The following is a 25,886-nucleotide window of genomic DNA, read 5'->3' as shown; positions in this document are numbered from 1 at the left end:
CATAAAACTATATTAAAAAAAAGAACAAGTGATAGTCAATCAATCATCATTGTCGTCTCAGCTGAAATTATGATTTAGACGATTAAGAGGTGCATTTTTCCCAAATACCGAATACTAAAACACAGGGAAGATGGGCTTACTTTTCCCTGTTGGTTATCCTGCCTCAGTGCAGTCAACTAAACAATTCAGCCCTGTTAAATTATATCCTGAATTGTGATTAAAAAAAAACCCCAGCTAAACACCTTCCCAAGAGTTTTATGTTCCACTGAAAGCCAAATTAACGTCACCACAGCCTTTGACCAGTGGGAGGCGCTGCAAACCACAAGATTTTCAGGCAGCAAGTGGGAGTTGGTGAGTTGCTCAGTCATGGCTGCAGCAATAAATTGCCTGGCACACACAATACAAAAATATTCCAAAAGATGGCAATATAGGATCAACTTTTCAAGTTGACGCCACACAGTACGTTCTCACAGCCCGAATCAATTAAAACACCAACAAAAAAGGCGCAGACACGCTTTCTCTTGCAGTTTTTATATTTATTTTAAAGCAACTTCTTTTGTAAAATATAAATACAAATTATGAGATATTTTAATTACAAAGTTAAAACAAAAATGAACACACCAAAAAATTACTTTACTGCAGTAGCCTCCCTGTTATATACAAGCTCTGTGCCGAAGGGTGAATATCAACACCCTTTAAACTTTATTATACAAACAATTTTTGTAGTTTTGCATGTTAAATTACGGACTAAACAGGAAGCAAAACTGGAACATCAAAAATAAAAGATACAATAGAACAGCCCCTGAGGCTCAAGCCAGCGCTAAAGTCTGAGGAGAGAGGAAAAAAAAAAAAGAACAGGACATCATGTGCTTCCTATAAACACAAATACCACATTCAATAGCACAGCCTCAGTACTATCCTGTACAGCTACACACAGTCACAATGTGCTGTGCGCTCACACACTCCGTCTAATTGCCGACAACACGACAACACTCTGTTGCCATATAAAATCTTTCAGAGGAGTCGTGAGCAACATTGGAAAGAAAAAAAAATCTCTTTATATTTTGTTTAATATATATATATATATATATATATATATATATTTATTCATTTATTTATACATATATTAATTTATAAAAATAAGACCATTATTACTGTGAGTCCATTGAGTCACAAATGTATTGAGCCTCAGTTAACGGAGGGTAACGTTTCAGCAGCCTGGTCAGCCAGCAGGTCAGTCCGTCTGTACAGCGCACCAGTGCTGGTCCAGAGCAGGGCTGGAGCGTGGGAACTAAGGGTCAGGCTAAGGCATATCATCATAACCTCGGGGTGGTTCTAAAGCAAACTGCAGACGGTACGGCTCGGCGTCCAGGTGGATTGGCTTCAGGGGTCAGGATGAGCCCAACTTGCCAGCAGCCTTAATTCTGTCCTTCAGTTTGTCCGCTGGGTGGTCCCAGTGGTCGTCCAGACACTCCAGTGTGGAGCCCAGGAGAGCAGCCAGCTCGGCGCTGTCTTCCACCAGGTCCAACAGGTCCTTGCTGTCTGGATGGAAGCCCTCCAACTCCTCTGGGCAGGAGAAGAGCTGCGACAAAGAGGCCTGCCGGTAGAACTCAGCCTCTGCCACGGTCACCACCTCCATGTGGGGGAAGGTCTGTCGGAAACCGCGGGCAGACATCCGCAGGCGGCGAAGCACGTCGGAGAGTAGCAGCCAGTTTCTTGGCCTGATAGAGGAAATCAGCCAATGTTTAGGAATGAGGGCCGACAGAGAGGGAAAAAAATCTTAAAAGGAGTGAATTCTTTTGAGATCAAAGCTCACCCTTGGGAGAGGGACACCTGGATGTTGTAGCAAGGCAGCAGAGGACGGTCAGAGAACTCAAACTCAAACACCTCCTTTTTATCCTCATCCTCATCATCTGGGCCAGGGGGGTCAGCTAGGATGTCGTAGACACCGCCCTCTTCGTTTGATTCTGACACACACACACACACAAAAATACACATGAATAATTTTTAGTGGGCCTCCACATTATCATAAAGACTCAGGAAGATACGGACATGTACGGCTCAGAGCTAAAACTGAAGAGAACACTAAAACACACACATAGTGCTGATCAGTACTCACCACACACAGCACTGCCATAGAATTCCCAATAAAGCCCCGGGTCGTCATCTGAGCGGCCCTGAAGGTCAGCAAAATAATCTATGGAGAGAGGAGAGGAGCGAAGCCTGTTATTCAAGAGCCAGAGCCCTGGGGACAGGCAACGAGGCAAATACAATTGCCCTTTAAGACTACAGCAGAAAAATGGATAAAGAGCACAGTAAAATAGAAGAGGAGGAGGAGGAGGAGGAGGGGCAGTGTCAAGAGAGAAAAGAGAAACAAACAGAGCAAATGTTTTGGGGGAGGAGAGGGGGGAGGGCGGGCGGGCGGGAGCTGATGGTCAGGGGCCAGCGGCTGTACCACGGGGGAGGAGAGCGACTGTCTCCGCTGGGTTAGAGCTGGCTCAGTTCAGAGCAGGGCTACACAAGGCTGCCAGGAATCAAACAAGAACCACACACAGTCGCTGAGCGTACATGCGCACGCACACACACACACGCACGCACGCACGCACACACACAGAGACTGAGCTGGAAACAAACAAGCAGAGGGAGCTGGATAAGCACACACAGCAAGAGCAAAGTGTGTATTCAGCACGCGCGCACACACACACACACACACACACACACACACACTCGCAGAGTGAGAGCTGGGCTTTGTGCCAGTGCTGAGGCGTGGGGCGTCTGGCGTGTGTTTGGAGGGATTAACGGCCTCCAGATGAGTGGGACCAGGTGGAGGGAGGGCAGCAATCGCTCGCGCTCGCTCATTTTCTCCGGCGCTCGATCTCCCTCTCACCCCGCTCCGTCAGTCTAGCAGCCATCGATCTATCCATCCATGCTCTTTTCAAAATTCAACACCATCTTTGCTGGCCATCTATGTATAAATCTCCCCATTTGTACTCAACCTATTCACACCTCTGTCGATTTACACCTGTTCATTTTCACCCTCTTTTCTCCTGTGTCTCTGGTTTTAAAGGCTCTCTTCAAATCGTCACTTTTAACTACTTATATGTCCATGGTATATTAAGCAGCTGGCTACAGAGGAAGTGTGTGAATGTTTAAGCATTCATTTCCCCCTCCTGTACACAAACCTCGAGTTCTCTCAACTTAACTACAAACATTCAGACGAGCCCTATCAACACACACGCCCCAGAGGCCGGACCACGTCAGACTCTAGCGTGGCAGCCTGGTGAAAAGACACACTCAGGCGCTCACACACACGCATACAAAAGCAGTTTCCAGCCAGAGCGAAGCCCATTTCCGCACGTACGCTGAGCAAACACAGTTGGCGTTGCTAAGTAACCGGATAGAGGAGCTCAGAGGCAGCAGCAGCACGCACCCCGGCGGGCTGAGACTCCCTGTCTAACAGGTGGTCGAGGGAGGAGGGGGTGCCGGAGGGGAAACGGGATGACAGAGACGGACACGTCTTGTAGCGGCGGCCCGGAGGTGAGGGGTGAGGATTTACAGAGGCGGACTCGCACCAACAGGTTGCACAGAGGTCAGAGCATTGAAAGAACAGCAAACAGAGAATGAGCCAAGACTGGGGCATTTGGGAACTGGGCTGCTGCCCAGTCCTTTCAACAATTTACCCTTGCCCCACCTTAATATCCACTCTGTGGTGTACCTGCTGTTTTAAAAGCCCTTTATCTCTTAGGGGTTTGATTAATTCCTTTTTTAGCATTTGTGATTTGTGGTCAAAGGCAAATTAATACTCAGATCTCCTGGTTTTTACATCATACAAGGATAGAAATGTTCTACTATTCAGTCATTGGAAAACAGTTTCATGCATTCCATTATTGTATTGTAAATTTTAGGCAATACGAAGTGTAATTTCAATCGGGGAAAATTGAGGTCATATCCTCGGAATTCTATTTTCTAGGGATTTGGGGGTTTTACTGGCCTCAAGTGCAGCCTACAGATTTTAAAAGAATGTTTTGTGCAGCTTTTACAAAGTAAAATTCAAGCACTTATCTAAGCAATTTGCAGGTACCAAAACCAAAAATGTCTATATCATCACATCTAAATTCTTATTATGAATGCAATTACAACAAATAAAAATGGCAGAAATTCTTCATACCCACAGCAATCGAAAGATAATGTAACTTGGTTTTATAACTTATAAACTGGTTTGTTTACCAGCTGTTCATATCAACTTGTACGATCATTGAATGCTTGCTAATTTAGATGTTTACATGATTGATTATGTAGATGAGAAATCAGATTAAAAATCAAGCATTTTTCAAGGTATTACATTCAAATTCAAGAACGTTTCTATCCTTAAAGGTAGAAACTAAATAAAGGATGAAGGGAAAGAGAGGGGACAGTACTATTACTTCATATAATTAAATCATAGAACTTTAGGCCTGTTGAAGACATTTCTGATTGACATCACTAGCAACCCCTCAAATACCTCAGTCTTCACCTTCTTTTGACCAGGAAGCAACATATGATCGAATGGTTTTAACCAGCCAAATCCAGGTTCAGAATCTGAATGAGTCTGACTGAAGGTGGGAAAAGTTGTCCTGGATAGTTTTGTTTTCCCTCAAAATGCACAGATTTACAGTCCAGTCTCTTGAAAATTTCCACAGGAGGGCAGGGTGATGATGTGGACTGCAACCAGTGACTAACCCCTTAATAAGTAGATTGAAAAGCCAGCTGGGATCTTACCAGTGAGGAAGCGCTCCATGCCGTCACTGTGGGTCATCTTGAGCAGGCCACGGCCAGAATACGTTGCCAGGGTGGGGTCAGCGCCATAAGACAGAAGGATTCGCACCACGTCCAGGTGGTCGTTCTCCACCGCGTCATGAATCGGCCTGTAGGCACACAAAGGCACATCAATTTCATCATTAACTTTAACGTCTTCAGCAAAGCGAAATAAATGTTGCTAATATCGCTCCGTGTACGTTTTGGTGTTTTACACATCTGCCACTGAGAAAACTTAAAAGAACACTCTCTTGAGCCATAAACTACTCTAACCTCTTTAAATTCCCCCCAAACTCTGACCTAGCGGGGCGCAAAGTAAAATGCAATTCTTTATAACGCTGCCATTCTTCTTGGCGATGGTCTCACCTGTATACTGTCACACCATGAAAATCTAGTTATGGTTTAATGAAAGCTTAACTGCTGCTGAATGCGTCTTTAGACCTGCGTGCAGTTTCCTAGAGCAGACCCCCTACTGTAGAATTTTAATAACACAGCCATAAAAGCACTAGCCTTTTGTAAAACTGCAGCTAATCTGTCAAATCACTGCTCTTGCCAAGCCAATATAACATTTTAAAAAAAAAAGTCTTTTGTTATGAGCAACACCCAAGTGGCTTAATTGATGACTAATTTCTGGCTTGCCCTATGAGGACATGTAGAAAAAGTCGGGTCTTGTTCGCATTTTTGACGCTTTGATTTTTCTCTGATCGCTGGCACGTACAAGAGCGAGCACGTTTGTTTACCTGGTGCCATCCTGTGCACTGCAGTTGATGTCGGCCCCATATTCCAGCAGGTGTTGGACGATGCTGAGCCAGCCGCGGGCGCATGCCTCGTGGAGGGCACAGTAACCGGCGTAGTCTCTGTGATTCACCTCGCACACTCTGTTCTCCAGACAGTACAGCACCACCTCCTAAAAAGAGCCAACACAGAGGGAGAGCAGGGTTTAGTGCGCGAGATTACGTGTGTGGATGTGTGAGTAACGATGACCCGAGCAATACAAGACCAAACGCACAAGTCAGACGCATACGCAAACTGTCCTTTCCCCTCCACGGTTCCTGTGGGAGAAAAATTAAGGAAAGGAGGAACTGAGTGTGTCCCTATGCTGGGCAAACAGACGCACACACAAATGCTCCATAATACCAGAGCTGGCGCCAAAACACATCGAGGAGACTAAGTGTGACTCAACTGTATTTAGCCTGCCAGATTCTGCTTGTGCACGTATGAGCGTGTGTGTGTGCCATGGTTGGGCCTGGACGCCACTGTGGCAGCCAGTTACGATGGCTGGGCTCTGAACACAGCATAATGGAAGCGGAACAAAGAGATTTGATAGAGGCGCTCAAGAGCTGGAAGCGTTTCCTCTGGTCTAGGGCTGTGACAGTTGGGCATCCAGCACTAAGTAGTCAGACTGGTTTTTATTGGATGGGGAGCAGAGTCTGCTGCTGCTAAACAGAGAGGGGGGCGAGAGATAGGAAGCAGCCCGGCAATGTGTGTTGATACGGGGCCTGTTAGAGTCAGACAAGTGTGTGTATCCTCACTGTGGGTATGCGTTTGTATCGGTGTGGAACTATGCAGATGTATTTGCAGAAAAACAAACAGAAAAATACCAAATTTTTTAATATATGTTATTATAAGCATTTATATATGTATATATTTTTATATATATGTGAACGCAAGACTCGCACGTCCAGACACACTCACACATCTAGACACACTCATACTCTGCCCTGCTAACAGTCCTGTGCCGAGGGGAGGAAAGCTGCTCATCTGAACCTGGGGAATGACTCCAAACTTCCATTTCTATGCTAATTCTAGCCCGCCGTCTCGTCCAAGTGTTTATCTCTCTCTTCCACTCTGTCTCCCTCTCTCCCTCGCTCGCTCGCACAGCACAGGGCGGATGGAGCGAGGAAGTGGGAAGGAGAGGCAGGCGACAGAGAGAAAACAGGCCGACGGACGCAGGAAGACAGGGCTAGAGAGGGCATAAGAACCGGAGAGGCGAGAGGCAACACCCCAAAAGATGACAGATTAATGAATCCGTGGATGAAATCTGCCGGGGCTGTCCTCTGGGCCGCAGCTGATAGTAATAAGAGATGAGCGGTAGTGCAAAGTGGGGGGTTGTAGTGATACGAGTGATGGGAGGGCGACTGAGCCGGCGAGGAAGGAGCAACGATTAGAAGGGGAAAAAAAGAACGGAGATGGAGAGCGGGATAGAGGGCAAAGAAGTGAGCAAGGAAAAGTGCGAGAGAAAGAGAGAAACAAGAGCAGGGGGGAGCGGGACGACGCTCCAACTGGTTTTCGCTCGCTGCCAACACTCTGTTTGCCTGCTGGAGAGAGATTCAGGAGCGCTGTGCCGAAGCTCCCCTCTGGGGGATTCCACTCGCGCTCTGTGTGTGTGCATGCGTGAGTCTGTCTGCGCGAGTGAATGAGAGCAAGTGTTAGAGAGACTGACGGGGAGAGAGTGTTGATATGCAGCTTGTCTAAGTGTGTGCGTTTGTGTGTGCGCTCGTGGGTTTCCGTGCCGCTGACGAGCCCGTGTGCGTGCGTGCGCGCGTGGTTGTGGAGGAGGTGTAGTGCTAAACCTCCGAAGCCGTGTTTAATATCGCTGGGAGAGAGCGAGGAGCTTAGCACGAGAGCCCCGGCTTCCCGCCACACACACACACACACACACACACACACACACACACACACACTCCTCCGCAGTAAAATGAGACACTGCCTCCCCCTCCTCCCTCTTTCCCTCCGTCCTCTAATCTCCCTCTCTAGAATGCTTCCCTGCGCTTGCCTGCAATCAATGCATCACTCAGACATTTAACCCCTTGCAGAGCTGCCTCGTATGCTCCGCACATACAACAGATGTGTGCGCTTCTATATGAATGCGTATTACATGTAGTGGGTGACGCATGAGTGGCTTTCCCTCTGCGATTAAGAGGCAACAGTCAAAGCAGTAAAGTTGGTGCGTGCCTAGACAAATGAAACATGTGGATATTTGTTTAAGTGTGTGCGTGAGGGCCAGGCCGTGGTTGAATGATTGTGCTGTGGTAACACTGGAAGCCTAAGGATCTGACTGAAGAGTAAAGAGTAAACAAAATAAATAATCGCCTGTTACCTTTTTGATCACGATAGACTAACGCTAATCATCTGCCTACAAACTATATGATAAACAAGACACTTTTAATTTAGGAGTAGAACAGCCCCCGAAAATAGCGCAACCGGCTAGGTGAAGTGCCACCATTAAACCAAAAACCATTCAGAGAGTTTGCTATGGCATTTCATTAACCATATTAATGAGTTAAAATTGTTCATTTGTAATAAAAAACAATGTCATAATTTTTTTTTAGCGTCACAACACCCGCAAAATAACTTGTTTCATGGTCATAATTTGGGCCATTCAGTCAAATAACATTTGGAAAGTCTAGAAGAGCCACACAATTAAGTAATTTTATCCTCATTCAAGCTAGCCTGGCGCTGAAAAGTAAATTAGCAGCCTCGATTGGCAGAAGTCTCTAGTGCGCAAGCGTAATGGGCCACACAATGCAGAAGCTATGCAAAGAACTTCAGGCGGAGTATGGCCGGAGGTCAAGTGTTTTTTACTTTATGCGCCACTGAGCAGCTTTCACAGGAATGATTGGGGCTCCGCCTCGAAATATGCTCAGTGGCCACTTGCGGTATTGCAGAAAAAAATTAACTTGTGGCCCAAAAAGGAGTTTCCACCGAGACCAGCATTCAGCCACAAAAAACAATAAAGCTAGCCGGCAAGGCCTGTTACCAGTTAACTAACGACCAGATAAAAAGCTAACAAGCTCAGTCGCTGACATAATAAGTTAAAATAGTTAACAGAACATATTGGTATCATCCACTGACTGCAGACCATGCCATACCACGTACCTCTGTGTACGAGAAATTTAGTTGGTAGATAAAGCTAATATTATAGCTTTCAATATTTTGTGGGTCTCTGCTTCCTCAAAGGATGACACACTGTTTGCCAATGGTCAAAGGCGCAAATTTAGGAGTCAAAGTTTACCAAAGTTGAACTTGAAACAGTTCCTGTGGATTCTCTTTGTCACATGTGCCTTCGTTAACTGCTGCAATTTCAAGCCTTTGCATCCATCCTAAATGCTGGTCTGACAGGGCACCTAAAATCCTCTCCAGTTTTCTCTTTGCTAGGATCATACATGGATTTGAGAAGGAAAATCAGAAGTGATTCATGTGGAGAGAATAAATGACAGATTGCACCTTTATCTGAGCTTTCAATGGGCAGAACCGAGGGGCCCCAAGCCCCGGCACGAGGGGGAGAGGGATGAAGACATCCGCAGAATCTCTCCTCATTACCATTTCAAATGCTCAGAGAGCGAGGCAGCCGAGGGAGGGCGAGAGAATAAAAGGGGAGCGAGGGAGGGAGGAAGAAAGAGAGAGTGGGCTTTCGTGTGCAGAGGCACGGATCGCAAAACTAAACGAACATGAAAAATGCACAGTGTCTGGCCGGGCATCGGGAACGGCACAGAATTGTAGCGCGTGTTGAATTACATGCATGTGTGCATGACGTGACTCTACATCCTGCATGTGCAGGCCTGTACACGAAAGGATGCCTGGGTATGTGCTTGCAGGGTAACAAACTGTTTCTCTGTGCTTGTAATGAGCATGTAGGCAGTGTGCGAGCGTGTGTGTGCTCATGAGGTGATTCTGAATTTGCATGTGCAGGTCTGTGTGGGTGTGCGACAGCAGCAAGTGTGGAGAGCCGTCTCTCTGTGCAGCATATGGAGAGGAGCACGTCAGGATGCCGGTGCATGTGCTTATTGGGTCATAACGGGTGTTTCGCTGTGCGTGTGTGTGTGTGTGTGTGTGTGTGTGTGTGTGTGCTCGTAATCAGCATGTGAGCTCTGTGTGCTTGTGTGTGCGCGCCTCTGTCTCACAGGCCCTCATATCTCTCTGCCTGTGTGTGATAAGCCCAGAGCTTGCGGCGCTAAAACACCAGCGTGAGACAAGCGCTCTGTGCGTCTCGTGCTTGCATCCAAGTGTGTGTGTGTGTGTTTGTGTGTGTATGTGTCTGTCTGTGTGTGTGTGTGTGTGTGGGGCGGTATGCATAAATTGATGTGTCTCTCTGCGCACGTCCTTGTGCGTGTGTGTGTGCATGCGTATGTGTGGGAGCCCCAGGGGTCTGCCCCAGGCTTATCACACACAGGCAGTGAGAGACGAGCTTCCTGAGAGAGAGAGAGAGAGAGAGAGAGAGAGAGAGAGAGAGAGAGAGAGAGAGAGAGAGAGAGAGAGAGAGAGAGAGAGAGAGAGAGAGAGAGAGAGAGAGAGAGAGAGAGACGGGTACAGAGAGAGAGAGAGAGAGAGAGAGAGAGAGAGAAGAGGAGAGAGAGAGGAGAGAAAGAAAGGGAGGGAGGGAAGTGGGGGAAGCGGGGGTGTTGTTTGCGCAGCGGTCAGCGCCTTGTTTGTGTAGTCTCAGGTTTTCTCCTCCCTCCTCCCTCTTTCCCTCTCCACACGCGGAGCGCAGGAAGGGAAAAATGTGAAGGGGGGGATAAGAAAAAAAAAGGAGAGGGAGGGAAAAAAACGTTCGAGAGAGACGCATAAATCAGAGAGACGAGCCAGCTTCTCTCCAGCACGGCTGACTGAACCCTGCTGCTGCTGCGCTGCACTCTGTGTGTGTGTGTGTGTGTGTGTGTGTGTGTGTGTGTGTGTGTGTGTGTGTATGTGTGTGTGCGCGTGTGAGTGAGAGCGAGGGAGAAAAACAGCCGCCGCCACTGCTAACCACAGTCACCACGGCACATTAGAGGGCCATTAGAACGCGATTATACTCCCAGTGCTTACCTCTCATTCACACTCTTGCTCTCTCCCACTCCGACTCGCGCACACACACATGCACACGCACGCACACACACAAACACTCCTCATCCTCATAAGCGTGTACAACAAACACACGCAACCATAAAGCAACCAGTTAATGAGCAACAAAAGATACCCACACCTATTTACGAATCTGTGAAGATACCTCTGCCGGTGATAAAAAATTATCATGCGCGCGCACACACACACACAAAGACAGTGTCAAAGGTGAGTGGGAGACCGAGTGCACACACACACACACACACACACACACACACACAGCACAATGTGCAGCTCAAGTGGTATTAAAACCACTTGGATCAATAAATCAATTTGTAAAATCTGTCAACAAGGGGGTAGAAACGTTTAGGCTCGGAACAGAAACACAAGGGATACGGGAGAACGAGACAGCGGGCCATCCAACTTTAATTAAAAGCTTTCACAGCAATGGGAGTTGAGAGATTCAGTCGAATCTACGCCAGTCTCAATCTTACTCGTGTGTGCGGGGAACGAGAGGATCTGGTTTAGGAGCCAACGATCGGCAGCTACACACACAGAAAGAGAAAAAAAAAACTTCCGATGCTAGAGAGAGGCAGCGAGCATCAGTCTCCGTATAATGATCCTACCGATCCCTCATGCTGTCTGTGCGCGCACGTGTGTGTGCGCCTGCGTGTGTGTGTGTCTGTGTCACACTTCGCCTCACGGAAAATTAATGAGATGTGAGTGCGGAGCGAGGCGGGAGGAGGGGAGGTGGGGGGGGAGAGTGTGTGTGTATGTGTGTGCGCTCGCGGGAGGAGGAGGAGGAGGAGGAAGGGGGGGTGCCAACGACGATCTGAGTCACAAAGAGAGGAAGAGAAAGAGAGTGCCGAGAGGAAAGAGGGGGGAGGGAGCGAGCAGAAACCTGAGAGAGAGCGAGAGTAGCGGGCAAGAGGAGCAAAAAAAGATGGAGTATGGCGAGAACAAAGCGCGAGTACGGGTGAGAGAGACGGAAATGATACAAAAAGAAAAAGAGGGAGCGAGAAACAGATGACAGATGCGGGAAAAGAATCAGATGGAGAAAGACAATTTTAGAAAAAAAAAAAAGAAGGCGAGCTCCGTCTGCGAGAGTCACAGACAGGAACAAAGTAGGGGGAGAAAATGAGCTCAATTTAAGAAGAGAGAGCGAAGATTTGGAAGAGATGAAGTGTAAGAGCGCAAGATATGAAGAGAGAAAGCGATGCGGAGGGAGCGAAGCCTATTACCTCGTAGCCCAGCCGTGCAGCTCTCTGGAGCAGAGTCTCTCCGGCGTTCTTGTTCACGATCAGCCGGCGAGCCTCCGGCGGGATCGGACGCACCACAGGGGGCTCGGCAGGGGGCATCCTGTGCACCCCTGCCGCCGCCTCTGGTGGGACACCGCCCGCTCTGCAGATCGCCTGGGGCTGCAGGGAGGGCGGACAGAGCGCGGTGGGGGAGCGGGGCTTGACTGGAGAGCAGGGATAATGATTAGGAGAGGCGGCTCCCTTCCTCGGAGCGCCACACTGCTCACTCAGCTGTGGACAGAGTGAGAGAGAGGCAGAGAGTGTCAGGGCCACTGCCACATAGCAGACGGGACACACACATGCACACATGGACACTCAAGGGCACAAGGAACTAACACACACACACACACACACACACATATATATACAGGGAGATCCACTGAGGCAAAAACAAAACTGTTAAAAGTAAGATTAATCATATTTTAAATGAAACTTGACGTACTCCATCAAATTATCCTCACATGGTTTGACTCTTTCACCATACCATCTACGTATAGCTTTAAATATAGACGGGCTGTTCATTTACAACATCTGTGTTTATGTGTGATTATCGTGGATGGAATACACACCACGCATCACTGGAAATCACACACGTACATAGATTTCACACCAACTGTTCACACTCCAAACACTGCAGGTTGGCACGCCACTTTTTCTTTAACTGCTAAACCAACACAGCCTTCGGAGTGCAGCACACGGGACAGGGAGTTGCCTGCCTCTGTGTGTGTGTGTGTGTGTGTGTGCGTGTGCGTGTGTGTGTGAAGTGCGTGCCCTCTCAGTGGAATTCCATGTCGGAGCAGCTGTCAGGCTGAGGAGGAGCAGGGGAGGAGAGCAGCGCGGGCGGAAAACAACTAGCCTTCTCCCCCCTCCCTCTCCCCCTCAATTTTTTCCCCGTGCTCATTTTTTTCCCCCTCTTTTGAACTCAGGCACTTCATACGCTCAACCATGGCTGCCACATTCCTCACTGTGTGAGCGAGGCAGTGTGTGCAGCCTTGTGTTCCGCCGCTGAGTGCGATGTATAATTGCTCCGGGGTTTTGTTGTTATGTCAGGAATGCTCACAAACATACAGACACTTGCGGCCCTGGCACGCCACCTACACACAAAACGGCGCAGATGACACACGTTCGACAATTAAGGCCAGAGGCAAACACACATGCATGCAGGCGCTCCGCAGGGAGCCGGCTAAGGGCACGAGGAGGTCAAAGCTCCAGCAGCCCTCTAAACATTGTAAACATACTTCCTTCCTCTCCCTCTTTCTCCCAGCTGCATAATCAGAGGCGCCGACAGGCATACTGAAACAGACTCCACAGCTACAAACATCCAGACGCCCGTATCTTGGCCAGACACCCTATCAGCGCTCACCTTGTCATCTTCAGCTGCTCCTAGATCGGCTGCACAACGCTGGCCCGGGCTGCTAGGTGTGGCCTCTTTCCTCTTCTCCCGCTCTCGCTCCCTCTGACTGGTGTGTTTGGTCTTGCACGGCCGCTTGCCCTTGGGTTTGTCCGCGTCACTATGGCGACGGGGCTTGAGGGGAGGGGCGCCTCCCACAGACGGCTGTGGGGCCGGAGAGGGGGGGCCCCTCCTGGGCTCCTTGAGGCCACGGTCACCTGAGAAGGGGCCCAGCGGTTGCACCCTGTCCTTCAGTTGGCCGGGGGGAAGGGGAGAAGCAGCTACTCCTGGAGCAGAAGGAGAGGGGAAGAGAGAGGCAGAGTGAGCAGCTGATAGTGTGAGAGCTCAGTGGAAGGGGAGGATGGGAAGGTATTGCAAGGCCATCTCTCACCCTCTGTTGGTTTATTAATGAGCGCACAGAGCTGTCTGGGAGCGCAGCATGCCTGCTCGCTCAGGAAAATAAAAAATAAAACGCACAGACTTGCAGGCTCACATAAACACCCCAGTAGTGACTTGTGTGCACTCATTCACTGCAGCAAGGACACTGCTATGAGTAATCTCCTTAAACAAACGTGACACTGTCTGGTTTCAGCCTCTCATAGTACATATTTAGGCGAAAAATAAAGACCTGCCCTTGAAACCACAATGTCTAAATGCTGCTTAATAGCTTAATGGAAATACATTTCCTCCTGGAACAAGGAACAACTGCAAAGCAGTTCCTTCTCTACAGGAACATAGTCTAGCTCTGATTTGTTCTCCTATATAACTGAGGTAAACATTAAATAACTCCTAAGCTGTGAAAGAAAGGGACATTTCTGATGCTTAAACATATAAATACTTTTTTTAACAGAAATTAATTTGTTCAGATGAGATGGGAGGAATCCTGAAAAAAATGCAAGAAAAAAGAAAGATAGCTCTAACACAGACAGCGGAATAACCACATTCATTGTCAAAAACAGGGCCGTTGCCAGGGTGATGTTATCTAAAAAGGTGAAAGCACACACAAGAAAATTCAGTGGCCAATCAAGGCCTGTGGTTTCTGCAGGAAACACAAAACCAAAATCTCCCCTGCTTTATTCACTTCCTTTAATCTCCGTCCTGCCTTTTATTTTCTCGTCGTCTGTGCCTCCCTCTGCCTCAGCTTGGGCATGTGAATAAGGGAAAGCCCTGGTTTTAATAAGTCCCCCCCCCAACACACACACACAATCCCTCCCTCCCTTCCCCGCTGACTGGTCTTGAGCGGAAAAAAGAAAAAAAATAATTGATCACACATTAGTCACACTACACCTGCCTACACGTATCTCCACCAGCCACTTCCCTCATTCGCACTTTCATCACTCTCTCAGTCCCTGCCATAGACCAGCCGAACAAAAAGCACCACGGGGGGGGGGGGGCATTTTAGTTTTTAGTCCCCAGGTCCCGTTTCTGAATGCCTGGCCTTTCCTCTGGCAGGAGGAAGTATGCCCTACCTCATTTCCTCTGCAGCCTTCCCTAGGGCTCACGGGAAATCCCCCAAAAGACAGACTGCTCAACTAGAAAGTGAAACGTGAGCCAAAGATAGATTTCCGTTACCCTAGCTGAACTCAGAGATACAGCAGCGGTTTGCACGGCTGGCGGTTCATCCTTACCATTAAGTAGCTTCTCGCAGCCCCATTTCCTGTTGATGTCGGCTCTCTGCGCCGCGGCTCTGTCCTCCGGCTCATTGGCCCTGATCTTACGATCCCGTAGGCTCTGGGCTGAGGCTACCAATCGGGGCTGGGGCTGGGGCCACGGCCTCTCCTGTTTGACCTGGGAGCCATCCGGGGAAGCTGCGCCGGCAGCGGGCTTGCTGAGTCGCAGTCCCTTCAGCTCGATGCAGACCTTAAGCTTCCGCACCTCGTCATCGTCATCTTCATCAGGACTTGCTTGCTCACGCTCGTCTGCAGGCAACAGAAAGACATAATTGGCATTGTTTGCCATCTCTTAAATGCAGCTTTATTGCCTGGGACTGTGTTGTCCAGTGAAAGACTTGAAATACAAAGCTTTTGGTTATAAGTTTTGACCTCAGTTCAAAGATTAAAAAAGAAATCTTTATCTTCCTCTAATTAACAGGGTTCAAATCTTTTTGTACTTTTCACAGTATCTAAACCAAAAATTGTTAAGAAAAAATGTCTTTTCAAATTCCTTTTAACACATCAACCAACGTATATTGTCACCTTTATTTCGGAAAAAAAGAAAGTCAAGCATATTCCTAATCCTCACAATATGACAGTTAAAATTAGGCATTTTCCAAACTTTCTAGACTTTCTAACAACCCTGTATGAAAAGGTCTTTAAAATCCCAGTGGATGAAACCAAAAATGCACTGTTGGCTAGCTTCAACCACAACAGTGTCAAAGAGTTGAAATTTTAGACATAATGAGGTTTTCTCCCTTTCAAAGCCATGGTTCTACCCTCCTGCTACACACAAAGCTCTTATATGTACATACGTACCAACCTGAAAACAACTGAGCACAAAGAACAAAGACCATTAATCACTACATTCTTATGGCTTGTAAAACCCCCTCGGAGTCTTATATTTAACACACACACACACACACACGCACACACACACACACACACGCACACACACACACGCGCGCACAAGAGAGGCAGGGAGCGGGATGTGAAACAGACAGATTGAGGAGTAAAAGGGGAAGAGAAGTCAAGAATCGGGCGGAGACACAAAGCACTAAAGACCCGAGAAGCAGAGGGAGAGTTCTCCCCCCCTGAAATTCACGGGGGACGGGTTATTTGACTCGTCTGCCAGTGCCGGGGAGAGCGAGAGCGATACGGCATGCCAGAAATATAAAAAAAAAAAGGAACCCAAACAGATGAGGGAAAAAAGAAAGGAGATGAAAAGGGAAGAAAAGAGCAGCTTTGAAGAGGGTGAGTAAGCGCAGCGGAGGAACGGCAGAGCTGAGAGAGAGAGAGCGACAGAGAGAGAGAGATAGAGAGAGAGAATGGCTGTCCCTCTTCCTCACTTCTCTCTCGCGCTCCGCTCAAAGGCAGGATTAAACACTTCTCTGAGCTGGCTGCCACACAGAGCGAAAGATGGGACAGAGAGTGGTATAGGGGGGGAGAGCGGGGGTTGTGATGGAACGGGTTTAAGGTGGAATTGATTGGGAAGGAGGAAGCGACAAAAGGAATAGAACGATTTTTTATAAAGAACAAGGGATGAGACGGGGCTCAGCAGAACACAGGATGAAGGGAAGAGAACGGGCAGAATTAGAGAGATGAACGGAAAGCAGAGCCCCGCGCTCCCTCTGCCCCCCTCTCACCCCGCCTGCCTCTCTCTCTTGATAACCCCCTCACGGGTGATTTGAGGGAGAATGGAAGTGGCGTGTGGGTGACGAAGCATGTTTGAGAAATCCTCACCCGCAGAAATCCTGGCTCTTTTCTCTGTGTGGGACAGCCTCTCTCCATCCTCCCTCTCCGTGTCGTCCTGTTCAGCCTTGGAGCTGAGCAGGCGTTTTCTGGAAGGTCCAAAGCCAGAGTTGACTTTCTCCTCGAGGTACCCTTTGGCCGGTGTCAGAATGGGGGGCATACAGTGACCTCCTTCACACTCCCTCATGGACTTCCTGGCCACATCCTTTAGCCCTCCTTGGCTGGCACCTCTGACCCCGTCTCGGGCCCCATGCCCTGGAGACAAAGGCTCCTGCTGGCCGCCACACCTCTGGAGGACTGGAACTCGGTTGTTTGTGTACGCCGGCCGGACACCTGAGCGAAGCCGAAACAGACAGGAGGGTGGAAAGGGGCAGGGAGCGAAGTGGAAAGGGTGGGAGATGAAAGGGAGAGAGACACGCCGGGAGAGAATGCAGACAGACAGACCGCAACCCAGACAGACAGACAGAAAGAGAGCAGGGAAACAAGGGGTGGGGGTGAGACGGGGTGGGGGATTGACAGAGGGAGAATGCCAGTTAAACACCAGCCAGCTTTTATTCTGCTTTAAAGACAGGCAGTAAAACTTTGATGGGGTAAAGACTTTTTAATCTGATGTGAGCCGAGCCAGCGGGCTGACGGCTGCAGCGCAGTCACTCGCGCTTCCAGCGAGGAGAGGCAAGAAAACATCCTGCGCACTCGCTGCGCACGGCGACTCCCATCCCTCTCCCTCCCCTTTCTCTGTCCTCCCCCACGGCATGACCGCACCACGCCCTTCTCACACTGAGCGTGACTCTGCCTCCCCCCTCCCTCATCCCCCCCACCACCACCCTCCTCTCCTCGACTCCCTCTCCTTCTCTGTCTCTCTCCATGCCATAATTAGGCTCACACGTCAGCCGCGGCCTCGCTCCAACACACAGCTGGGCTCCCAGCCAATGTAACTAACCCCCCCCCCCCCCCCCCCCCTTCTCTTCCTCCCCCCTCTCTTTCCGTTGCGCTCTCCCATCCGCTTTCACCCGCTAAATCTCCCCCCGCTTTCTCTCCCTCTCTCTCTCTCTCTCTCACACTCACGCAATCTCTGCCCCTCCTTCTCCTCCTGCCCTCCCTCTCGATCGTCTCTCCGCGCAGATAAGCACAAAAGACTTCTTGAAAATAAAACTCCCCCTCTCCGTCTCTGTCTTGCTGGCTCGTTCGCTTGCGCTGCCTAGCCTGAGTGTGTGCATGTGTGCGTGTGTGAGTGTGTGTGTGTGTGTGGTGAGTCTGTATGGTGTCTTTTTTTAGAGTGACCCGGTCTTGCCTCAGCATTTGCTGCAAGTGCATGTGAGTGTGTACGCGCACCTATTGTTTGTGTGTGTCCCTTTCTGAGTGTTCATTTGCAGAGTGGAAGCGTGTGTGTGTGTGTGTGCGTGCGTGAGTGCATTACGAGTGTGTGTGTGGTGCTGGGTTACTCACCCTCCCTCTCTCCCTGCCTGGTGGTGTGTTGGCAGTGTTCCAGCGCTCGCTCTCTGTGCTGGCCGTCTGCCAGCTCCCGTCCTGCTGCCGCTGCCGAGGCAGACACACACACACCGCCGCCCTCCTTCTCCTTCAGCTCCAGCTCCGAGAACCGCATCATTGCCCGCTGTGCGCACACACACACACACAAATGCAGAGAAAAACCATGAAAACCACTCATCGTCTGCCCATGCCGCACACACACCTCTCTAAGCCTCAATCTGGCCTCAACAGCTACAGAAGCAAAAAATTGCGTCAGAAAATCACATTGTCTTAAAAATCAAAGAAAATGCCAAAGAAATTAAACCCACATACACGCACACACATACAAACAAACACACACACACACACACACACACACACACACACACACACGACGAAAAGGTAGACAGATAAATCACAAGCATGGCATCAAGACACAGATTAGACTACTGCAGCCACTGTGAGTCCATGCGCTCTGGGGCTTAAGTCCTGGCATCTCCCTTCCTGACACATAAACATGGCTAGGAAACATATACATCTAGGCCCTGAGGCAGAGAGAGGAGAGGAAAAAGAGGAAAGAAGGGGAGTGGGGGGGGAAAAGGAGTGTGCAGCGATACAGAGTACAAAGGAAACAGAGGCCTTCAGAGGCAGATGTGATAAGAAATATAAAGAACTGACCTCCCAGTTAGCTGCAGGTTGACTTATATTACTCCCCTCTCGTGATATGACTTCCATCTAAGCAATTAGAATGGGGGGGCTCAATATATCTGTCCATCATTTCATCTTCTTTTAATGAATTTATGTTATGTTTCCCCACATGTTTCTTTACACACAATAGGCAGCCACAATCCCACAAAATAACACAATCAAATTAAAGTGACTCAACAGGTCAATTAACACTGCACCAAAACTATCAAATGATTTCTGAACGGCATGAAAGACCAATTTGAAAAAGATCGTCCGAACAATATGCTCATTCTCAGCATGATTGATAACGCTAATTCAATTTTGGCTGTCTCGTTTATTTTTATTTTTTTCACAAAACAGACCTCCACATCTAATTGTTACATGTCCAGAAACAGAACGTTTGATAGCTTTGTGTTGCAGCTGTGCATTGACAGGCATGACACAGACAAACCACAGTTTTCTAGAGTGCGTTCACCACAGACAGACATGTGCAAACTATTAACATATCTGCCTCTGAGCCAGTGGATAATATAGTATAGGATTTATTTGTGTTTCTAAGATGAACATTGAGCAAAAGGAACCAGAGATAACAGACTAAAATAAGCATCTCAGTGTGTGTGTATGTGAATGACATGGGATGGCGACCAAGTGTAGGGGACCTTGCTGTAACTGTGCATTTATAGATCTAGTGTGTCAGGAGAAGGGGTTTTATTTAGCCATGGAAAGCAACCAGGCAGGACAGCATAGGCCATCAGGGAGAGGAGGGTTAGGGGAGGACAGTGACTGGCGGATGGGGGCATGCAGAAAGCCTAGGATGAACCCCAAAGAGGGCAGCTGCTGGTTTTTAAGCACACTGCAAGCCCTCCACTGCCCCTAACCTTGAGGTTAAGCATAGCCAAAGGCAGTGTGAACTGTGAGGCTGCCAGAGTCATGCTCTGAAACTACAGTATACGGCTCTAAAGCATAGTCAGCACTAACGCATGCTATAGCCCCAAGGCAGTCACACAAGGACAAGCACGTACGGACACACAAACACGCACGCAGAGAAATAACCTTTACAATGACTGCTCACTAATCAACATACAGAGATGGCAGCCCTGGTTAACCTTTGAACTGCCCTCCCTGATAGAGGGCCTCAACTGGCCTTGCACCAGCTCACGAAGACAATGATAAACTGAGGGGAAGGTCAAGCCTCTGGCCAGGACGTTTGCATGACAGCACTAAATTATTCTGTACTGTGTTGTAAATGCGGAATATGCCAATTACATGCAGGGTTTGTTCTACAGGCAGGTTTTGAATATTGCAGCATGAGAGTAAAGACAGAGGCCTTTGTGATTTATTCCTGCGTGGATGTTAGAGCTGAAAGTGTTTGAAATGTCTGCAAATGAGAATTATTGGTCATACTGACTTCACTCTAACCAACCATCAACTTGAGCCCAATAAATCTTATTCTGTATGTGTGTGTGATTATATATATATATATATATATATATATATATATATATATATATATATATATATATATATATATATATATATATATATATATATATATATATATAAAAAGCTATAGATATATATATAGATATATAGATATATATAGATATATATATAGATATATATACACACACACGCACATACACACACACACACACACACACACATGCACCAAGTTAATGATCTTACCTGCAGAGCTCTCTGTTCACGGCTCAGCTTGCTGGAGTCAGCATACAGCTCAGTGGTGACACATTTAAAGCGGTCGCCAACGTAGCCTGAAGAGTTAGCAATCCTCTTGGCCAGACTGGACCTACGAGAGCTTTTCGATGAGGAATGGCTACCCTCTTCGTCGTCGTCCTCATCCCCTTCTCCTTGAGACTCCCCAAGGTCAACAATACTGTCTTCCTTTTCAGTCTCCCTCTCGTGTGCCATCCCCTCCTTCAACACATCTGTGCAGTGCTGAGTGAGGTGATGAGTTCGACTGTCTCTGTCTCCTTTGTCCTTACCAGAGCTCCACTCCCCAGATGTGCGGGCACAGCGCAAGGTACTCTGGTCCTGGTCTCCAGGATCTGGGCTCGGGCAAGGTTCATCTGGCCTGTCCTTTGTCTGGTAGACCTGCCCTGGAGAAGTTGGGGGAGATGTTACCCCAGGACAGTCTGTGTCCTGAGGAGCCTTTGGTTTCCCAAAGGGAGCTTCTGGCTGTCTGTCAGTGTGAGTGGGCCTCACGGTGGGGCTCTGTCCAGAATGGATTGGATAAGGTTGGGAAAGGTGGTGGTGTTTTGGCTCATAGTCAGTCTTTGTCAGATTTTGGTTACTATGACAACATTCATTTTGGTTAACCTTGTTGGCAGTCTCAGCAGAGGGCTGTTTGTGGACTGTTGGGGTAGACTCGATATCTGTGTCTGAATGTACAAGGTCAATGCAGACAATCTTTTCTCTGGATGTTACAGAGGAAGAGGGGGTTTTGCTTTGACTTCCCCCCTGACCATGTGCTCCTGCTTCCCTATCAAGCTTAATTTGGCTTCCTTCGCCTATATCTTTCCCAATATTGTGATCTCTTTGGCCCCCACATTCTTCGACAGCTCCCCGGGATTTCTCCTGTCCCCGGGGCTTCAAAGCAGCATCTCCCCTTTCTGGCAGCTTGTTGTCTGAGTGAGTCTGCATCAGGGGATGGGCCATCTCCTGTGAATTGTAAGTGAGGTATTCTCCTCCTGGGCCAGCTTGGAGGTTGTGGTAGGGTAAAGGGTGTTTTGCTGCTAAGTGGGTTGGGTAAAGGCTGTTGCTGCCCAGCAGTACTGGGTGAGGGTAGACTGGGCCTTTCCCTGTAATTGGCAAGGAGTGCAGCGCCATGCCATCAGGGATAGGGTAGTGCAGGTATCTATTGGCATAAGCCAAACTGTGGTTCAGGTAAGCGTCACTTTGAGGAAGGTAAAGGTGGCCAGGAGGGTGACCATTCTCTAAACAAGTCCTCTTGTACGATGAAACCTCTGGAGTTGTTTCACCTCTCTTAGTGGTCTGGGACTTCTCCGATCCGTCTCTGTGGTGGGTGATGACTGGTGGATGTTCTGATTGACTGGGGCTGTGTTTTACCCAGTCACCATTAGATTTAGGAGAAAGAGCCCTGGAGCTGACCAGAGAGGAGTGTTGTGTGGAGGAAACATTATGGTTGGGCTCCCCTATCCTTGGACAGGAGGAGCTACGTTGTTGAGGGAGAACTCTCTCCAGACTCTTGTGTTTGATGACAGAGGGTGAAGAGCCTTTGGCTTGTGAATGGCCAATGTCTGTGTTAGGCCTCGGAGAGGGGGGCAGGCCTGGTGTGTGCTGTGAATGGGAAGGAGATGGGCTAGGTACAACCCAGGAAGAGTGTAAAGTGCTGATCATCTCTGGTCTCTCTGGAACCTTTGAAGAAGTGCTGCTGACCACAGAGTGAGGATGGGAGGAAGGAGGGAGGGATACGTTTTCCTTTAGTAGTTCCCGACTAGGGGGCAGTCCATAACGTGCACCCGATGCTATAGTGTCCATTTTAACTGGGAATCCATTTGGAGGCAGTCCAAACTCCAGCATTCTTCCAGACAAATCCAAGGGCTTCTCTGCTGAGTCTTTGGTTGCTTGTGGTTGGTGAGCTGGCCTCTCAAAATTGGGTTTTGAGGGTGACCTGCTGGGTCTCCTCTCAACTCCTACACTTCTGTGCTCAGATGCCCCATCTCTTGGCCTAGGTTTATGGGGGCTGGGCCGGGCAGGAGAGGGCTGCTCTGATGCCATGCTGCTCACAGAAAATGGATGAGGAATGGACTGCGTGGATGAAGAGGAGGCAACTACCGAAGAAGTGGAGGAGGTGGGTGGTTGTCCTATCCTAGCAACTGGCCTTTGCAAATCCAGAGAACTGTCAATGAGAGCAGGAGGAGCAGAAGTTTGGGGGAGGCGAGAAGATGCATGAGGAGAAGAATCAGCTGGCAGAATATTATTATTCCCACCACTGCTGCCACTAGTGCTAGTGCTACTGTTATTATTGTTGCTGCTAGAGCCCTTCCTGGAAGGAGGTCTGCTTGGTCTGCTGCTCCTGCTCGGCGACCGGTCCCTGTCTATAGCAGCCTGGTGGTGCTGAGGATGAGGGGAAGGTTGATGAAGCTGCTGTGCAAATGGTGGTGCAACACCAAGCCCCTTGTCTTGGCAGTGTACCAGTGATGTGGGGGCCACTGTGACTGCAGGAATCCTCATGGGGGGCGCAACCAGGGGAGAAGAAATGGGAGAAGGAGGGTAAGGGGGCATATAGTAAAGCCTCTCAGCAGCAGAGGCGTTAACATTGCCGCCCTGGGCTGCACAGAGAGAAGGGTAGGCCAGGTGCTGGGGAAGATAGGGGTTGGGTTGGCTTAGCAAGGAGGCTTTGTACATGTTTAGAGCTGCATACTTGGATGTGTCCATAAAGGGATACATGCTTGCTTCAGGGTAGGGGCTGAGCCATGGAAGGCGAAGGTAACTGGCACCAGCACTTGCCAAGCCCAGTTCAGATGCTTTTTCTCCGGGCCCTACTCTGCGTTCCAAGCCTAAACCTTCAGCTCCAGGAACTAGCATAGGCTTGTGGAGACCAGGCGGGGTGCCTTTGTAGAGGCCAAGGTATCCATTAGTGGGCTTACGGCTGTCCAGAGCACCATCAGGCTTGTAGATGAGCTCTGGAAGACCATCCCTGTTATAAGTGAGGGGGAGGCCAGGCGTCTCTCGGCTCTTCTCTGCTGGCAGCGCTCTGATCCCTGGGTATACAACCCCACCATGGAGACGAAGACCATCGTGCATCAGAGTGCCTCGGTCCAGCCCCATTGCTGCAAGTGGCGTTAATCTTGCATCCACCTGCGACAAAACAGGGATACAAAACACCTAATGTGACTGATATCACAGAAATCTGATTTTCAATCAAAATTTGGAAGGCGTGAACAACTACTGTTATACAAAGCACAAAGCTTTTTGTTAGGTTAGTTGCATGCATGCACATAATGAAAGTGACAAAATGTTTAATATCTCATAATAGTGACTCATGTGACATATGAGTCTAAATGAGCACGAGCATGAGCACGAGCACAGGGACTTACCATGTTTTGTGTGACGTGGTTCCCTTGTCTTAGTTCCAGGTTGGTTTGTGTCTCAGCATCGACATCACGAACAGATGTTGCCCTGTGGAGATGAGCAAACAGTTAGCAGTCAGTGTCTTGGCTCTGCCACATATACACGCACACACCAAAGCTCTGATGTCATCCCACTGCCAAAACAAAACTGGATGGCACAAAAATGTCCATTTATAAAATCTCCAAAAGATTTGTATAAATCTTCCAGAGATTTATATACGTCTCTAAAAGATTCATAAATGTTTTTAATTAAAGGCTTTCCATGTAATTAATTTACGAGTAACTTGATTGTAACACATACTTTAACCTGTGGCATATGCAAATATAAATAATGTATTAACATGCACATTATTGCTATATAGCAATCAAATGTGGCACAGAGTTGTGTAAAGGAAATGAAATGCAGAGAGTACGGCCAAAGGTACAAAGAAAAGAAAGATAATGGCATAGTTAGCCAGTCATCACACCCTCCTTCTCCCTGGTGGAGACGCGGTTGCGCTCTCACACGTAGACACACAAGTCCACTGGAGATGAAAGCACTGTGTGGACTCCCCTCCTCTCCCCTCCCCTCCCCTCCTATCCGTCAACACCCCTCAGCAGCAACCCCCCCCAATCCTTCTTTCCCCCTCCCCTGACCCCCATCCTGCCCACCCTGTGGGCTAGACGTGCATTGTGGGGCCGCCTCTATTCAGTCACGTTCCTCACACACTGGTTTTTCTGTGCCCTCTCTGACCTGCTCTCTCGGCTGCCTCAGCCAGCGAAGCGAGGAAAGATTATACATCAGAGACCACTTCGGTGGGAGACCATTTACCGCCCGCCAACGCAGAGCCACAGATCAACAAACACTCACACCTATGAACACACGCAAAAGTATAGTATGCAAGAGAGAAGGAGACCAGTATGTAAAAAAAAAAACAATAAAACTGCCTGCTCTCAGTTTATGAAGATATTAAAAAGAGGACAGACATAAAGATTTATAAAGAAAAAAGAAAAACAACAACAACAAAAAATGGAGATGAAAATTGTGTTTCTTTGTAGCGCTTACTTTACTAGGAAAAAACAGTAAGATCCCTTTGTGTGTGAAATGCCCTTTAATCTGCCAGTGTTTTCTATACATTTGAATTTCTTTAAAGCACTTGAGCATAACGGAGCTGTAATCTTATGGAAAGGCGATATCTAATAAGCGACAAGAAAAGAGTTACCAATTATTCATTAGTGCAACATTTTAGGATATGACGAATGTAAAAACTGTTCCATCACATTAAATCTGTGCTTTTATCCACTTGGTGCTGATGGGGCAGGATTTCACAACTCTCTTAGACTAAACGGAACAAAAGGATTGACAAAAAAGCTTTTGTCATGACCAAATACAATTTTGCACCTAAACCAAATGTCTATTTTTCACATGGTAGATTTGTGCAGCGACTGTCAGTAACACATGTAGCCAACCAAAGTCAAACCATGAACAACACCTTCATTTAAACTTATAGAAAATGTATATTTATGTTAAAGGTGTCACTTTAGTCAAAATAAAAAATCTGGATTTTAAGGAAATGTGATAATACCTTGCTTCTGCATCACATAGTGATGGAAATCAAAATCTACTGAGGAAAACTATTAACAGGTGAGAAATACACTGAAAAAACAAAAGGCAAACACAAAATATCACTCTTCTGAGCCTTGGTAACTGGAGTGGCGGCTTAATACTAACTGAGTGGTCTTCCTAAATTCAAAAGGCTTTCTCAGAACCCTCAAACAGGTGAAAAAACAACGGAGGATGTGAAATTATTGCTCCCACTTGTAAGATTTTTATTTAAAAGGGAATCTTGAAGTTTGAATATTACATTTGAAGACTCGTTAGGGCGGGCATTTCTGCAAGGCAGTTGTTATGGGAGCCACTGCAGGAATTAAG

General features: G+C 48.2%; 1 protein-coding gene across 3 annotated transcripts in view; it reads right to left on the bottom strand.

Moving 5' to 3' along the window:
- Positions 1-521: 521 nt before the first annotated feature.
- Positions 522-25,886, bottom strand: part of bcor (BCL6 corepressor) — a 40,040-nt gene continuing 14,675 nt past the window's right edge. For 2 of the 3 annotated variants that reach the window (XM_030428021.1, XM_030428020.1), the window contains exons 2-14: positions 23,942-24,023; positions 20,547-23,702; positions 18,852-18,908; positions 18,153-18,318; positions 16,698-17,039; positions 14,931-15,221; positions 13,276-13,589; positions 11,856-12,143; positions 5,535-5,701; positions 4,759-4,904; positions 2,120-2,197; positions 1,817-1,967; positions 522-1,721 (exon numbers count right to left, since the gene is read on the bottom strand). In XM_030428021.1, the coding sequence (XP_030283881.1) occupies positions 1,391-1,721; positions 1,817-1,967; positions 2,120-2,197; positions 4,759-4,904; positions 5,535-5,701; positions 11,856-12,143; positions 13,276-13,589; positions 14,931-15,221; positions 16,698-17,039; positions 18,153-18,318; positions 18,852-18,908; positions 20,547-23,702; positions 23,942-23,944 (5,490 nt within the window). In that variant the 5' untranslated portion in view covers positions 23,945-24,023 and the 3' untranslated portion in view covers positions 522-1,390. The remainder of the gene's footprint in view (positions 1,722-1,816; positions 1,968-2,119; positions 2,198-4,758; positions 4,905-5,534; positions 5,702-11,855; positions 12,144-13,275; positions 13,590-14,930; positions 15,222-16,697; positions 17,040-18,152; positions 18,319-18,851; positions 18,909-20,546; positions 23,703-23,941; positions 24,024-25,886) is intronic. The other variant, XM_030428022.1, reaches the window with a different exon arrangement.

This window comes from Sparus aurata, chromosome 9 (genome assembly GCF_900880675.1).
Source record: "Sparus aurata chromosome 9, fSpaAur1.1, whole genome shotgun sequence".
Taxonomy (NCBI): Eukaryota; Metazoa; Chordata; class Actinopteri; order Spariformes; family Sparidae; genus Sparus; species Sparus aurata.
The sequence above is the reverse complement of the archived record's forward strand: the minus strand, read 5'-3'. Positions and strand labels throughout refer to the sequence as shown.